This window comes from Homalodisca vitripennis, chromosome 5, assembly GCF_021130785.1.
Source record: "Homalodisca vitripennis isolate AUS2020 chromosome 5, UT_GWSS_2.1, whole genome shotgun sequence".
NCBI lineage: Eukaryota > Metazoa > Arthropoda > Insecta > Hemiptera > Cicadellidae > Homalodisca > Homalodisca vitripennis.
This window is the reverse complement of record NC_060211.1, coordinates 142,428,336-142,446,504: the sequence shown is the minus strand read 5'-3', so window position 1 is coordinate 142,446,504 and position 18,169 is coordinate 142,428,336. Positions and strand designations below refer to the sequence as shown.

Genomic DNA, 18,169 nt, shown 5'->3' with positions numbered 1-18,169 from the left:
CATACTATTTCACCAATCACTCCAGTTTTCGTCTTAATGTAGTCCAGAATAGAAGATCACTTCATAAAATAAAAGTTTTAATCTATAATAATATTTAAAACAAAGTTGTTTGAATACATACTTATCAGTAGTGTTATATTTTATCCTAGTAAATAATGTTTTACTTTCAGTCCAGTGTATTTATGTTACTGTTTACAGACCTGGAAATACCTACTCTACAACTTGGACCAGGAAAGTGAGATGACAGTTCAGTTGGTGATTGTGCATTTCCTCGAATTCATGTTTGGTGGAGTGGGATCTCTAGCTCCTGCGTGCAAGATGTTGAACACAGAATGTGGAAAAGCGTTCTGGCAGTTGCTCAAAACACTTTTTGTGTTCCGTAGCTTGCCAGACATATTTATAAAATATGCAATACTCTGCATTGAGCACATAATTGAGAATGTTGATCTAGCTTTAGACATCTGGAAGTGCCTTTTAAGTAAGTGATACCATATAAATAAATATACACTTCTCAATACCATTTTAGATAGTGATAATGTATTGGTGTGAAGAAACAAAGGCTCTGAGTAGTTTTATTGTTTTTTAAACTTTCTTTTCATAGCAAGGTTGTGGAAAAAAAGTAACTGTTGTATCATAGTAATTCTTAAAAAGTTTGAAGAAAATGTTAAGAAAAAAAGAAAACAGGAGATAATTGTAAAATATTTTGTTTTTTAACCACAATGGCAAAGTTTTACCAAAACCTGAATGTTGGAAACAATTTATTTCCGTTTGTCCGTATTTAATAACTTAATATTTTTGTTTTTTTTTTTGTTTTCCCTAATAAAGTAATAAATGGTTTATTATGATAGTTTAATATGAGTGGATTCATATTTTAAAGTAAAACCTTAAAATATAATTTAAAATCAATTGTGAGAACATTTTTCGAAATACAGCTAAAAATGACAAATTGTTATTTTACAGACAATATGAAACTACTTCAGTGGCCAGATAATCTGGTCGCTACATTAGTGACTGAAATTGTAAACAGTGGAGAAAAGAATGCAGTGTTTAAGAAGAGTGAAACATATGCCCAGTTGGTGCGTAACTTGTATACAGGTAATCAGTCCATTCCAGTTGGATTGTTAGTGAAAAACATTGACAAAATCATAACCGTTGCGTTTGAACCCGATGTACTCCTGAACTTCACAGAATCTTGGTAAGTTAAATTTTTTTTATAACATATGATTTCTAATAAACCTTCTTCAAACTTAGTTTTAGCCATTAATTCAAGACGAATCACAACCTTAAAACTATTTGTGACTGCAGACACAGAGTGAGCTAGTACTGTTTTGATGCATCATAGCATCGTCCGTGCTAATTTATATTTTATATGCATATGTTTTACATTTTAATTTACTGCTTCCAATCTTGTATTTTTAACCCTCCGACTGATAATAAGAAACTCCCAGAATGATAAACTGGTTGTTGTCTTTGCGTAGTAGATTTTCAGATATTTTAAAAAATATATGCTAAATGCTAAGTAATAAGTGTTCTATATAACTTTTTTTTAGAAACCAGAGAGAAATATAAAATAATAAAAACATGCACTTAATAGAGTATTGTTGTTTTATTTGTACATAAATTTTAAAAATGTGTGTTGTAAATGGTTTTTTTTCTAAGTTTCACTCCATACAACTTTCACATGACTTGAGATAGTAAGATACTGTAAATGTACAAAATATGCACAATTTTATATTAAAAAAAGATTATATGATATGACTTGTTTATAACACAAAAAGGAGTTTTGATAAAAATGTAAATTATGTACTACTTTTTATGGCAGTTCGCGTATCAATATTGGTGTTTGATGAATTCTTTGAGCAAGAGGAATATCAGATAATGATGAATTGTTGCTACTGTCACTATCATTTTGTTCATAACACAACTCACCTTCCACTGGTTTATAATCATCCAAACTACCTGACTACAAATCTGATAAAGAAATATCATCATTCACTTCATTTGCCAAAATGACACTTTCATCATTGGAACTAATATTTTCATCATCTAATAGTTCACGTATATCATTTGACCATCAAGGATTGCCCATTTCTCAACATAACAATCAATCATAAGTAACTAGCCTACATAGTAACTTAGCAACATTAGCAACAAAGAACGTCAAGGCCGTGTAGCACATCATCAACTGCATAGTCCGTCAGCTATATGTTGTGTGTGTGTGGCCTTTGGATCGATATCAGCATTCAACGAATAATATTTATGAATATAAACTACATAAAATAAATTGGTATTTATGAGTAGAGGATTTGAATGGTGCAAGTTATGCCTTTATTATTTAAACAGTTTCTGTGTAATAGTAGCGGAAAGGTGACCAACCGCTGTGCGTCTTTATCAGTTCACAACAGTATTGATGAATGTCTGTGCCATCGATCATCAGTTGGAGGGTTAATAAGGCGATTGACTACCGTTGTCAAGAAATTACAACTTACTTTGTATACAACCAGCAATATTATTTGATTTCTTTTGTTGGTAATGGAATTTTATTCATTGTTGTTTATAAATATAATTTTTTCTCTCGTTTTGAAATTCATTTCGTGCAGAATTTTGGGATACTATTTTGTCTAAATCTGTTTTGGGATTGTGTTAAAATAATATATATTAACTAGTTATGTTAGGATTTACGTATTTCACTTCCGTGCAATGAATAAGGAACAACAAAATTACATTTTTCTAGTTATTTAAGTGAAATTTTTTTTGAAATAGAAGTTTATTAAGGAATTTATTAAATATTAAGATAAATGGCACTTTACTCACTTTTATGCTGAACTTGTAAAAGTAAAATAGTGTAAAAAAATGCCTTGTGTCTTATATAATTTTGATTGACTTTTAGGTGCAACGATCTGTTGGAGATAGTTGACCAAACTGATCCAATCACACTACCTCAAGATGTGATGGGAATTATTGTACCCAAGTTGATTGCTTTGTCCACTGGCGAGGTTTTCAGGTAATAGTTGCATGCAGGAAGTTGTGTTCTGTGTTGAACTGGTTTTGTTGCATTAGGACTCCTAAACACTCTTTCTTATAGAACAAATTTGACAAACAAGAAAAGTATACTGAAATTGTTTTGTTAACAAAAAATTTATGTTTTAATAATTTTTTATTGTAGACGTTAATCTAAGTATAATTTAATCGTTTCACCTTGAAGAGTACTGCATGATTTAGATCATTATTGTTCCCAATCTTTAAACACCACATTGTTGCATTTTGTGGCATAAAGAGGCAATTGCCTGATCCATTGGACATTTTAAAAAACTGCTATATTTCTCCTATCAAGTAATTGAATAATTGAAATTCGAGTTTCACCAGTTAAGTAATATAAATATTGCACATTGCTCACTTAGTTATATAAACATATGTATTGTAAAAAAATGGCTGAAAAGCAAGGCCCATTTTACTCTGTCTATGATTACCTGACCTATGATATTAGTTCATTATTGTTTTAAACCTCTTTTAACATAGTTATAGGATTTTTATGAATAAAAAGATGGTATTTATTTCTCTGCTATAGTTACTGCATGTATTTATTTTAGTACATTATAAGATCGTTTTGTTGTATTACACAAGTGAATAGGTTTGGAAAGATGTTCTTATTTACTGTGAATAATATAACTATATGGTAACATATTTTCACTTTGTCTACTGCATAATCTGTAATTGTACTTAATGAGAATAAAATAAATTAATCAACTAAACAAAATGAAATGGTATCTATTATATTTTTCTGAGCCTGAATTACAGGGTGCGGCAGCATAACTTCCTTTTTTCAAAACTCAATAAAAACTATTTTATGCATCAGAAAATATTTATTTATTTTTTATAATGTAGGTACATGTCTAAAGTTTTTATTTACATTGTTTTGAACATCAAATCTGTTAGGTGACGTCCCCCATTCTCCATACATTGCGTAAGCTGATTTCTGGCGTTTGTCATGACTGTTGTTAGCGTAGCAGGTGTTATGTTGGCAATTTCTTCTCGGATGTTGGTCTTCAAATCTTGTAGGGTTCTTGGACGGTTCACATAAACACGGGATTTCAAAAAAGCCCATAGTAAAAATATCACAAGGTGACAGATCGGGAGAGCGTGCCGGTCATTCCAAATCGCCTCTAATTGAAATAAGGCGCTCTGGAAAGTTTTCCCTCAAAACAGCCATCGATGCTCTCTAAGTGTGTGCTGTTGCACCGTCTTGTTGGAACCAAGTGTCCCCCAAATCCAAATCTTCTAGCTGTGGGAAAAAAAAAATTCTGTAGCATGTTTACATACCGGTCCGAAGTCACTGTCACTGTAACCTCATTTTCCTCAAAAAACCAGGGACCAATAATTCCAGCTGAGGAAATTGCACACCACACTGTGACTTTCGGTGAATGCAAAGGCCTTTGATGCAATTCTCGAGGGTTGGTGTCAGCCCAGTAGCGCATGTTTTGTTTGTTAACCGACCCACTCAAATGAAAATGGGCTTCATCGCTAAAAAAAACAATAGCACCCTCGGGAACGACATCAAGAAGAAGCTCACACGCGTTCATCCGAGAATTGAAGTCATGTTCTGAAAGTTCCTGCACTATCGCCATCTTATAGGGATGAAAATGAAGATCATCACGAAGAATTCTTCTCACAGAACGATCGGATAGTCCTAGGGCAGATGCGTGTTTGCGCGCAGAACGCCGTGGTGATCGCAACATTGAACTCTCACTGCTTCAATGTTCTCAGGTGATCTAACGGGCCGAGGGACTCCAGTTCTTCGTTTTGTCGCACTTGCGGTTTGTCTGAATGTAGTGACCCATGTAAAAATTGATTTGCGGTCTGGGACGGGAGCCAACGGGGCTAAATTAAAGCGATTCCGAAATGCACACTGTGTTGCAATAACCGAACATCCGCTTGAAAAGTAGGCCTCAACGGCAAAGGCACGCTCACTATTCCAACGCATGATGGCGACTGAACCGTGTCGGGACCAAACTTTACAGTACCCCCTCTTGAATGAGACCACTAGCGCTCCGCTATGACATCAACTAACTGAATGGCGCGAATTTTAAAAAAGGAAGTTATGCTGCCGCACCCTGTATAATCATCTTGTAAAGGTACATGTTTTGTAATACACATTTCAAAATGGGTTGTCTGAAATAATCAATTTTATTATATTTCTATTACAAAAAGTGTTTTATTTAATGGAATTTTGCAAATAACAAGTATTTTGATCCTATTCTTTCAGCAATGAAATGCTCTATACTTGTGACACCTTAATAACTTAGTTAATATTTACATGACCAGATTCAACAAACTTACAAACAACTAATGACACAGAAAGGTATAATTTACTACCCCAAAAATAGTCAGCCTTTCTATTGATTATTTTAAACCATGAATTGGCGTCTTAAATCTTTTGTTTTTGTGTGGTGTTTTAGACCTTCCGGCAAGTATCTTTTTCAAAACTATGCAAAGCGAAACTAATGCTCTTGATGTAACATTTTGAGATATAATTTTCTTCAGAATAGGCTTGATTGTTGTTCACCAGTTTTAACCATTTGATATCCATCCAACAAGTATGACCTTAATAGATTTAGCTCATTTTGCACAATACCATAAAATTCAAGCTTTGTGATTAGAATATCTAGAGACACAATGTCAAATGCTTTACTTAGGTCTAACAAGGTTGCACGGGTATAATGTTTTCTTCAATTCCTTGGATGTACATAGGAGACTATATTTTCTACAAAAACCTTTCCTGAACCCATACTGACTTGATGACAGAAATATATTTATTTCAAAGTAACTATCGAGTTGTTGCTTAATTACAGTTTCTACAACTTTTGACATAACTGGGACTAGTGATATTGGACAATAATTATTTGAGAGTAAATATTTCCTTTCTTAAAAACAGGTATTGTAATGGTAACTTTTAGACACTTAGGATAGATACCCTCAAAAACATCCATCCAGTTTGTAAAATACGCCAAAGGACATTGCAAGACACTGTGATATTGTTTTAAAACATAATTTGATAAACCTTAAAAAATCTTCTGACTTGAACTACTAAGTTTTTTAATACATCTTTCAACATCAAGTACAGTTACATCATTCCATTTTAAATGATTTACAATATTAACATGTGTTGTTTCTAGCATTTTGTCTATATTAACAACATTGGCTGGTTTTACATTTGGTATAATATCGTTACACATATTTACAATGTAATCATTAAAATTTTCAGGTGAGAAAGGAAAACTATGATTATTTGTTACTCTCCATCCCTATTTCTCCACCCTATATATATAAATTTCATATCTATAGTAAACTTAGCGAAGTTCCTTTGTACACTGGATTTGGAATTGTCAAAATAAAGTAAATGAGAATTTGTTATATTCTTTAATTTAGGAGTGTACCAGCTTTTAACAGACCGAAACACTAGGTTTTTATTTATTTTTTTTAGAACAGAATTAATTACACAGGCGAATTATTATTAGGACAGTTTCCATGAAAAATTGAAAAGTTTTTTTCAACAGAATAGAACTTTGACAGTTCATTTAGCCAATCTAATTTGCTTAACCTACTTATAAAACTATTTACAGAACAAGTATTTCATAGACTGAAAGTAGTTACTGTCCTTTGGTCTCTGCACTAATTTTAAAAAATTTCCGGTGTCGATTTTCAATTTAATATTAAGTTTTTATGCTAGATGATCAGAGAGATGTGGCTGAATAATTTCACATGAATATTCATCATTATGATTGTTTGTAAAAATGTTATTAAGACAAGCACTTTATCAAGTTGGGTTTTTGTTTAAACAACACAGGTTATGAGATCTTAACATGTTATGAAAATTAATTATTTTTTTTATCTCAAGTAAAAATGTCCAAATTAATATCACCAATTATAACCAATAATTGAATCTGGTGTTCTATACATTGTGATAACAATTGGTTTTGTAGCAGGCAAAACAACTGGTGCTACTTCGAACACCTTTTTAAGACTGAATTGCTCTACATTTATTGGTTCATAATCATAAACAAAACTGTTACTAACATAGATACCCCCATGTCTTAAGTTTTTCCTACAATAATTGGCTGCCAAATTATGCCCACTAGGCAAGTAGAAACCCACCTCAAGAGGAACAAGCAAATCTTCTTTAAGGCAAATTATTTAATGTTTACGTTCATTTAAAAATATATCCAATTCATCAAAGTTATTTCTGACACTGAATATTTATATGAAATATTGTAATGCTATTGGAAAATTGGTGTATGTTATTGTGAATTCCTATGTCTTCAACAGCTCTTCTATTGACATGAATTTTCCCGCTGACATACAATCCACATTAGTCTGGTTGGGTTTGGTAGGCCCAGATCAAGGTGACATTGATTCTCCCTGTGACAGGTCCTCTTCTTTATCCATTAATTCTTGTTTTACATTCTTCTCATTTAAACCTGCTTGGTACGGCCTCCTGGTTTAACAAAACCAACAGGCTGATACTTTTTAATGGTTGCTCAAGTCGATCAAGGTGGGTGGAAAATACACTACATTTGCACTGACTTTGAAGCAGCTCTGAAAGTGGCTAATAAATCTGGCAATTGCTGTTCACCATCCCATAGAAAACATAATGGCCATCTTATGGTTTTTTTAGAACATAACATTTGATCAAAAGTGTCAACAGCACCTTACTGATATTATAAAATTCAATATCTGATTCTTAGACTAAAACTATTAGATAAAAACCCTCCCCAACCACTACAAAAACTGTTTTTGTATGGAGCGTAGTGTGAGGGACAATGTTTTACCATTCCAGGGTTAAGAGTTCTGATGATTTAATAATTACTTCAAGGGATTAAATATTGTTGACAGGGATGAGAAAGTGAAGCTTCTGCGTGGTATTTGGATGACTGTAATAAACATCTACTGCAAGTGGACATTCAGCGAAGGCCTGCGAGACAAGAACGGTAGTACACAATCTGACTTGCACAACATTTACCAGCTGCTGCTGTATGGTGCCACCGATCTTTCTTCTACCGTGAGTTTCAGTGCAATATATTGGCTGGGGATTTAACTTGTAAAATATGAATCTATGACTAATTACAATCAATATTTCGTATTTTATCCCAGTTCCATCGATTCCAAATAGACTGTCAACTATCTCACTGATGAACTTAAATATTGCAGTAAAAATCAACAGAACACATCAGGGGTTTTAGCAACCACCATAGGATTTTAATTAAGTGTCTATGTTTGTGTTTTGTTTCACCACAAACATATTTATGTCAATAAGTCATGAGCAAACAAAAGACTCTGTACGTCTTCAACAATATCATTGAATATTTTTTTTTCCACAAAAGCATTTCTTCCAAAAGTCTGAGCAAACAAGACTACATTTTCAACAGATGTATTGGTCTTAAATAACCGCTTTACTTAGTCAATGAAGTTTAACTAGTATATTATGCCTTCCAATTCGAACATTAACTGGAGTGTTTCTTCATTCAAAACGATTCTTTCGTACCTTTTTGCTGCCTAAAGATAATTTGGTTCTTGTTGTAATGATTGATCTAGAGCTTATCTAAATTCTCTATCTCATAATTTCTAACATTCATATCATCTCTCTTATCAGCCTACGCACTCAAGTCCTGAGTCTTGAGAGCTATCAATTTGATAGTCTAAAATTTCTATGACAACATTATGGATCAGGTTCTGAACTTGGGCCATTTAATACATGAAACAAAATTTGTAAGGCACCTTCCAATGTCATTGTTAGTAAGAGTAATGCTGCTCATAACTGGTTTTCCAAATGATTAGTTAGGAATAGGCAATTTTTCTGGATTTTACTAAGTTTTAATAACTTGCTGGTTTCCTTGGGTCAGTTATCACATCCATAAGCCTCTTTATGTAGCATATATTTTATATTAGAACAAGGGGTGGTTATTTATTCAACATCAATCTTTTTCATTTGAATTTATAAATGTAAAATAAATCCTTTTTTTGAGGTAAAAAAGGTGTAATAGGCAATTTTGCTTCCAAATTAAAAGAACCTCTTAATCTTAATTTATATAAATTTAGAAGTTATGTCCATAACTATAGTACTAGATCTCAGAATTTGATAGACCTCAAATACTTTAGATTAAGTAAAACTCAGAACAGCTACATGTACATTAGTGTAAAACTTTTTAACCTCCTACCACCAGATGCAGTTACCACTACTTTAAGGAATTTCAGAAGTTGTCTTGTGAAATGGCTGAAGCAGAAGGCTTTCTATTCAGTAGAAGAAATACTTTTACATGATTTAAGTGACCTTAAATTTTAATAATGCTATGTTTTAATTTTTAACAATCATTATTTATTGTTTTTATTGTTATCTGTTGTTTGTTAATTCTATTATTAATTTATTATTATTTATTTTAGCATTAAGTTTTAATTAATACTATATTTTGACAATATTTTAATTGTATATTTATTTGCATTTCTCTATAGAGATGGTGTTCTTGACTGTTGATTTAATAGTACATTATTGTAAACCTTATCTGACTTTGTCAATGCATACAACATATGTGGGACGACAATAAATGATTCTTGATTCTTGATTCTGTCAGGGAAAACAGATTTCATATAATAATTGTAGTAGAGGGCGTATATATTATAATGTATGTATATGTAGTAAATTTATAAAGTTTAGATTATTTATAAGCAAACAAGCATAAAATTAAAACAATTAATACAAGCATAAAATATTCAGGAAAACATTAATATCTCTTTTCACTCCTTTTTCTGTTTACCTAGTCTACATCAGTATTTATTTATGTACTACTTTCAGTGGTACAGATGATTTTGATGCAAAGAAAGAAACAATATTATAAATATGATATGATATGATCAATGATACTGTATAATTGTACAGTTATCTAACAAATCTGGTCTGGTAATCTAACAAAGTTTTAAAGTAAATAATTTAAACACTGTTTAGCAGAAATGATGAAAGAGATGTTTGGGGATCAACTTTATTGAACCTATCTATTTTTACTGGTTGTCTAATACATACTCATTACTGTTTCAGTGGAATAAGTTCCAGATAAAGTCTTGGAAATCATTATATAGCGAAGGTGTGAAACATTTTTCGCTCCTGCCAGAAGCTGATAAGTTTGTCAGTGGGCTTGTACAGCTGCTGGTCGATGGTGTACGGAATGGAAAACTCCCCTTTCATGTTGCAGTTGATGTAGTTTCCATTTTACTGGAATTTCACCTGTCAAAAGGTAATTTTAATACCATAAATTCATTTCTTCATATGTTTTTAAAAATTGAACTGGCCCTAGTACAATTGTAAAAATAAAACTGATCTTAGTGTTGTAGGGAAGTTGTGGTTACTAATAGTTTGGAATAGATATGTGTCAGGTGTTTTGGAATAGATATACAAACTGGACTGGTGAATGTTGCGATCCAGCAGCTCTAATTGCTGATTGGAGTATCTATATGTACAAACATTTGGGTTTTGATTCTACATTCTGAACTATGTACATGGTAAATGGTTTTGTTTAATCCTATTAAAAAACTAAATCTAACCAGTAGTATTGGTCAATCCTTCAAACCACTCTTAGCCATATACAACATTTTAAGATATGACCATACATATATTCTATTAGAGGACATATTTATACAACTAAACAAATTGTGATGTATACAAACTGGAGATCATCAGTTTTCTGCTGAACAATGAATGTTGGTGCACAGTAGTAGCACAAATATAGACACAGGAAAAAGTTACTGCGAGCTAATAAATTTCTACAAAACTAATCACATATCTATCTACGTTTTGTCATACGAAAATATGATAAAAACACGTTTTTTATCAATCGTTAAATTTGTGTACTATCGATCGGATGTCATCCGTAAATAGCTGCAACAGATCCATGGCAATGTGCAAACATGAGAATATAAAATATTAACTGAAATCAAAGTATTATTTATAAAACAACAATAATTTGTTAATTTGGTTATCTAGCTATGTCTTTTCATATACAAAGTTCACTATAAACATGTTTTACTGATCAGCAATTAGTGTAATGCCCAACAGTCACTGTCCATGAATAAACAAAGTGCTATGTCTTGAGATAGTCAGGTATTGAGTATTGGAATCGACCTACTCCTGATTATTATCAAGTAAGGTATTTTCTTGTAGTTCTTTAATAGCGATATATCATCCTAGGCTAAAGGCAAAAAAGGGTTAGTAGGTAAAATAATACACTTTCAAAACATTGCTATAATTTTTACTATCTGTGGGCAGTACATTATGTATTTATTAACAGTGTTAATATTTAGAAGTTGTAAGGAGTTTAAAGGTAAAAATGTCGTTTCCAGATGCATCCAGTATTCGTCCCTTGATGATGGAGTTGGCAGAGAAGGGAATGAACTTGCTACAAATTGATCCCAGCTCCTCAATATTACTTGGTACTTACATCAAGATTATTGTGTCTGCTGCAAGGAGTGAATCAGCCCTTGTCAACGATGTCTCAGCTGTCATTGATAAGATGTCTACTAACTCTAAGGAAACACTGTCTGGAGGATCACACGATAAAATACGCAACATGGTAATTATGTCAAACTTCAACTCTCAAAAATCTAATTAATACTGTTACTTGGAGCTCTTCCTACTTTGGTTGGAGTGCAACTAAGGGTTTGGCCGGAGGGAGTGACCAAATAAGCGGATGGGGGTGACCTATTTGGCTAAGTTTAGACTGGCTTATGCCCACATGCCCTGTGAGATGGTTTTCTTTGTAGATTATTTGTATTTATGTAGATCCTGGAGCTATGATGAAATACTTAGATTAAACAAAGTAACTGGAAATATTTTTATACAATTCTGATTTTAGATGAAAATTATGTTTTATTTTTCAGTATATTAATCTATTTCTATGTTTGTGCAGGTTTTCAAAGCACAACATCAACTGCATGGATTGAAATCAACCAGAATTCAAGAGAAATCTGATTCACCAAATACCTCCACAACGCCAACCTCTTCATCGCCTACTATGACCAGTTTCTTGCGCAGGTATTCCCTAAACTGCAGATTAAAAAATTAAATAATGATTTAATATTATTCTAATTCTTATTGTCTGAAGGGAAGAACTGTAAGTGTGTTTGTTAGAAATAGCTAATCTTGTATTAGCTTATTTTTCTCTTTTTACATTTTTTATCATTGTCTAAATATAATTATTCTTTTTGAATTCTAAAGGCTGTTCAAACTGATCAATCCAGCTTTCATTACTAGCTTTGTATTTCTTTCATATTTCTTCATTAATTTACTATAAGAAAATTACCTTAAGTATTTTTGTATTCTTCTCTTAAACTCTATCCCCGTCTTCACTTCTTTTGAGGCTTCTCTCAGACCTCAATTCATTAAGACTCATCAGCTGTTATAAAATATTGCGAATTATTGTTATTATTAATTTCATTTAAACTTAACTGTTTTGTGTCAAAATGTGTGTTTACGCATCCAATGTGTTCAATTTATGACTGTTTTCTTAAGTGAGATTGTAATTACTACAGTCACTATAAGTATAGAATATTTCAATAGTAATTTTGTGTCAAAAAATGTTCATGATTACCACATTGACTGCGGTAGACACAACTATCTGTTATTTATCTATTATTTCCACTGTTTTAAGGCCAGTACATGTATGTCTTATGCTGCAGTGAACACTTTAACCCTTTAGCAACATATTCTAACAGCTACAGAAGTATAATGTTCAACACATTGACTGTGGTGGAAACCACAAGTTAATGCATGTTTCCTCAAGCTGGTACATGTCTTGTGTCGTAGTGAAGTTGTTAACTGGTAGTCACATTGTTTGGAAACATCGTTTAGACTTTGCGTGTTCAGATAATGCTCCATTATCACTGAGCGGATACATTGTAAATGGATTTATTGGTATTGTAAACTTTGTTCAAAATGCAAAAAATTAATATCCTCCATTCAGAACATCAAACTCTGTTTTGAATTTTGTAGTTCATAAAATTTCAGAGTGCAGAGGCATCTTCCTTAATAATTGCTAATGGCTAGGAAGCATTTTTAGCTTATCTTTATTTTGTAGTTGGGTGGGATGTGGAGCCTTTGCTTCTTGTCACACTGCTCCTGGCTCACTTATACCTTCTACACAGTCAAACCAAATGTATTTGGAAGCCCATGGTATGTGTTGCTGATCAATAAACTTGCTGATTCATACTGCATCGGAACACAGTTGAAATCTTGAGATGTTTAAGTCTCTCACTATAGAAAGCCATCTGCAGTGAACAAATGTTAAAACAAAACACCTACAGTTGCCTACAGTGCAACTGAAATGTCTCAAGATTTTAACTATGTTCCATTGCAGTAAAATAATTTGATATTTAGCAGAAATAGTAAAATTGGATTTGCAAAGAGTTAACCTTGGATATTGGAGTTTTGGGTTTCATTAAAGTGTTCACATGTTACCAAACTGTGACCGATTGTGTTCATATTCTAGGTTAGCAAAGTCAAAAGAATCAAAAGCCAAGTTGAGTTCCACATCTCCTTCACAGTCATTGGAGAAGTCTCCTTCACCAGCTGTTACTCCTACATCTAAAAAGACTAACTCGCCCTTTGCTGATTTAAAATCTGAGGTAAGATAACAAGAAAATATTGTCTTTTGTCTGTAATTGTAACTGAGTAAATTTAAATAAAAATCTGGAGTTCTAGTTCTGGCAAATTTATCTGAATGGGCTGTTAGGTTTGAATCTTCCTGTACAGGTCTACAGTACAGCAAATGGTAAAATTAAACAAAGCACTCTTTAAGAGATTTTAAAATAAAACTGGTTTACAGGTTCGAATCATTTATATTATTTCTTTTTTAATTACTAATCATAATCCTTGCAGAATAAACTATGAAACCATGAGAAGACATTTAAAGAAATAAAATAAATTAATAGACATAAATCTTTAATTAAAAGATATCTGACAGGAACATTTGAAATAATTCAGAAAGTTTACAATATTTTCATATTACTGAAAAACTAGTGTAACATTCGCAACCAAACTTTAGTCTCCTTCAGAGTACTCTCCATTGGACATGATGCACTTGTTCAAACAATCCTCGCACATCAAGAAACAAGATGTAAAGTCCACCCGAGGGATTGGAAATTTTATTCCTTTGAGCGGGGATTTAAATTTTAGGAACAACCAGAATTCAGGGTCAGTGGTTATGGTTTTGTATATGTCTAGTGCGACTTCAATATGCCACTCTTTTTTATCTCTGGTAAGCAATTTTGGGATGAAATTATCAACCACTTGTTTCAAATCCAAATCCTCGTACAGAATTTCAGCAGCAATGGTTTTTAGGATGTCCAAATCTCCCTTCAACTTGTTCAAGCGATTGTATGCTTTGATCGCTAACGTCATACGTTTAATGTTTTCATGTTGATGAAGGCCGAGTATGGATTACTTCGAATCCGACTTTGGCCATTTTTAACACTGTTGAGCCATAATTTAACAAAAGTTGAGGAAGAGTTTGTTCGGTACTAATAATTTACTTGGCCGTGCCTAGTGCTCCACTCCACTTAAGAGCACACAGTATAGTCCACACCATATTTTGAGTTAGTCTTCTTCAAATGAAGTGCATTATATTGTTCAGAGATGTTTACACTATGGAGCAGTCTCTACTCAGGCCGTGAAAGGGGTAGGCTATTCGTAGGAGGTGAGAAACTTTGTTCCAGACAGTTAACCTTCCCTCTCCAGGTTTCACACTGCTTGATTCGCACAAGGAACATTGGATTTGTGTGGGAGTAGGAATGTTGCCTAAATTAGTGCTCTGATAGACAATAGTACACAATCAATGCACTACTTTCATTCCTTTTCTACGGTTGTAAACCTAATTTCTTACATATTTCGATGAACCAATTACTTGGTAAAAATAGCGTGAGAAACTAAGTTATAAGAAGGTATACATTTGCTAAATTTGAGCATTTAGCCATAGCAAATATTTAAGTAAACTGTACTTGACTAGTCTAATGATATAATGTATATAAGAAGTATTATTATAATTACAAATAATATTATTTACAAGATAAGCTGTAACTAATAGTTGTCAACTTAGCTGATGTAAATCTGTGACTCTGTTAACGTCCATTGTTGTTTTGCTATTAAGGGATCTATTGAAACCTTCGTGCAGATCACATTTGGCTCGCAGGTTGTAGCTTGGAGACCACTCTTCTGACAGAATTACTGCAGTGTGTACTAATAATTTATTTGATATTCTAATATATTTATTTATTATTTTTGTAGGATTTTGTATTTGTACCACCCAAGAACCGGAAGACAATTTTAACTGACCATCAGAAGGAAAGTTTAAACTCAAGAAAGCACGATATACCAGCACTGTATCAAGATTTGTCTCAAGATAACTCTCAGTCAGCTTTTGAAAGGTATACAATAGTCACAAAATACTTGACTTTTGTAGTTTATCTCTAGAAGTGCACATTTCTGTAACTATATTAGTAAATATAATTATTATTCTGTTCTGTTCAAAATAATTAAGTTACTATTAAGTTTGATGTAAACATATTAACGCATATTTTTGTTTCAGCATTGTAACTTCAGTACAAGTTGTGGAAGAAGATGTAGACAAACTACACTTTGTACATACACCCAAGAAACAAAATGGATCAATTGAACTAGGACTTAAAGTTTTGACGCCTAAAGAAGTAAAAAATTCGACATCAGGTATTGAAGTTAGAGAGCCTGAAGAAAGCAAATTGTTAAGCAATAAAGAGAATGATTGTTTTAATAACAACACTAATTCTCCATTTTCCTCTGTAGGCAAACAAGACAAACTGGTCAGTAAAGATATGAGTTCTTTTAATACAGTTTTGCCAAATGATGACAGCAAGAAATGTGAAGACAATTCTCTTGCAGTTGTAGTGGATGGTAACAAACCACTGCAAGAGATGAAGAACGTGGAAAGCAAATTAAGTGATAACAAGAAATCTTCCAACATTAAAACTTGTGAAAGCACATTAAAAGAAGTTTCTAAAAGGGATAAAAAGGAAAATGAAGATTTGAAGACTAGTGTTGAGGAGAAGAGTGAGTGTAAAAAAACAAGTGAAATTGAACCTTGTAGTAAGGCAAATAAAACAGTCAGTGAAAGTTTGGCCACTGAAACCACTGTAAATAGTGTAATTGACCACAAAACACCAAAAAGGAACTTTAAAAGGAGTAAAATAATTTTATCTGTTAAGAAAAGTCAAAAAAAAGATAATACTAAAAGTCCAAAAATTTCTGAGGAAGAAATTTCTTTAACACCTGACAATAAAGAAAGAAAGTCCCCTAGAAATAGCAATAATACACCAAAAGTTTCTCCTAGACGGCTCAGAAAACGGAAATCAGGTGTTACTCCTATACTGAGTGCCGGAGAACTTTCTAAGAAGAAAAAATCTGTTCAAAGTCCTTTAAGTAGCAAAACTACTCCCGTTGTGAAGATTGCAGAGTGTACTGAGATTAAAAAGGCTTTTAATGAAGATAGTGAAGATGTAAACAATTGTAATAGAAATAAGTGTATAGGTTCAACGAATGGAATAAATTCAGAAAAACCATGCATGGTTACTTCAGAAGAAAGTTCTACTGGAACAAAATCGGTAGTGGGTGAAGAATGTGAAAAAACTGACAAAATTTCAGAAAAATTGATTATGAAGAAAGATAATATAAATGTAGATATAAAATTTTCTCCTGTTAAAGTTGTGCTTGCACGGATACCTTTGAATGATTCAAGTAGTTGCAGTAACATCAATAATAGGTTATGTGGTCCAAGCAGTGAAAAGCCGAATAAATCATGCGGTGAGCCTGTAAGCGGACGTATTAAGGATCCTATAAAGTTATCAGATCGTAAGAATCAAGTGGACGACAGTACCGAAGGACTTATAAATGCTGATACAGGTGTTGATCATTCAAAGAAAAATTCTCATTCTGTTATAGGAAATAATACAGAAACAGAAGGCAGTGTCAAAGAAGTAACTACCAATTTAAAAGAGGTACGGAAGGGGGATGAGGAAATATCTGTCAAGTGTACTGTTGCAACAAAAAGTAATACATCAGAACAAAAAACCCATGAAGATATTTGTACAAATTCAGAATCAAAACAAAGTGCAGAAATAGAACAAACTCCTCCAGTGAAAAGAAGGTACTCACCTCTAATTATTACAAGATCAATGGAGACTAACAATAAATCAATAGACACAAGTCACACTTCTGGTAAAAATTACACTACTACTAAAAATGTAAGTAGTGGTGATACAAGTATAAAAGTTCCTGTGGAATGTAGTGCAGCTGTAACAACTGTAAAATCTGAAGCTGAGAATTCAAATGATTGTAATAAATTATATGATTCTGCGAATAAAGATGGTAAGAGTTTATTGGATAAAGAAAGCATATCAACTCCACAAAAAAGTGTAGTAGAACTGAAAACGAATTCAACTGCAGGTGGCAACAATGACATGAAGAATTCTAGTAAAGAGTCTGAGTCATTGTGTGTTGTAGAAAGCTCTCCATCTCAAAACACAAGATCATCAGTGAAAAAAACAAAGTGCAGATTACTCCGACAGTGATATTGAAGTGATCTACGATGCAAAAGATAACACGAATAAGATTAACACTGGAATTGTTGAATCAGAGGAAATAATTGAAGAAGTGACCCCAGTAAAGGAGATTAATAAATTGCCAACATCCCTGCAGAATAAAAACAACCTATCAAAGAGTAAAATCATTGTTGATGAACAACAGACAATTGAAATTGAAAAAGATGAGAATTCTAGTAGTATGTCAGTTGTGTGTAAGCATATTTCATCTTCTAACACTCCTATTAAATCTGGGCAGAAAGGTTTGAAACAAACTCAACTTCCATTCGTACCAGTCAGACCATCATTGGAGGCTAACGTGGATAAACCGATCAATTTAAATGAAAATGGCAACACCATCTGTGATACAACTAATTTAAAAAATGTGACATCTCAAATGACAAGTGCATCTGAAACCAAAGAAGAAAATAATTTAGACAGCATTACATGCGGAGTGGAAACTGATAAAGACAGAGAAACATTTAAGGCGAAAAAAGAAGAAACTCAGTTGGGCTGTGAAGTTGAA

General features: G+C 32.7%; 1 protein-coding gene across 1 annotated transcript in view; it reads left to right on the top strand.

Annotated features, from left to right (window-relative positions):
* The window catches only part of LOC124362937 (telomere-associated protein RIF1), a 29,357-nt gene extending 11,512 nt beyond the window's left edge, over positions 1-17,845 (top strand). Inside the window, exons 6-15 of the mRNA XM_046817835.1 lie at positions 199-478; positions 961-1,195; positions 2,891-3,004; positions 7,891-8,056; positions 10,085-10,280; positions 11,383-11,612; positions 11,949-12,073; positions 13,527-13,662; positions 15,320-15,459; positions 15,621-17,845. Of these exons, the coding sequence (XP_046673791.1) occupies positions 199-478; positions 961-1,195; positions 2,891-3,004; positions 7,891-8,056; positions 10,085-10,280; positions 11,383-11,612; positions 11,949-12,073; positions 13,527-13,662; positions 15,320-15,459; positions 15,621-17,634 (3,636 nt within the window). The 3' untranslated portion in view covers positions 17,635-17,845. The remainder of the gene's footprint in view (positions 1-198; positions 479-960; positions 1,196-2,890; positions 3,005-7,890; positions 8,057-10,084; positions 10,281-11,382; positions 11,613-11,948; positions 12,074-13,526; positions 13,663-15,319; positions 15,460-15,620) is intronic.
* The last annotated feature ends 324 nt before the right edge of the window (positions 17,846-18,169 follow it).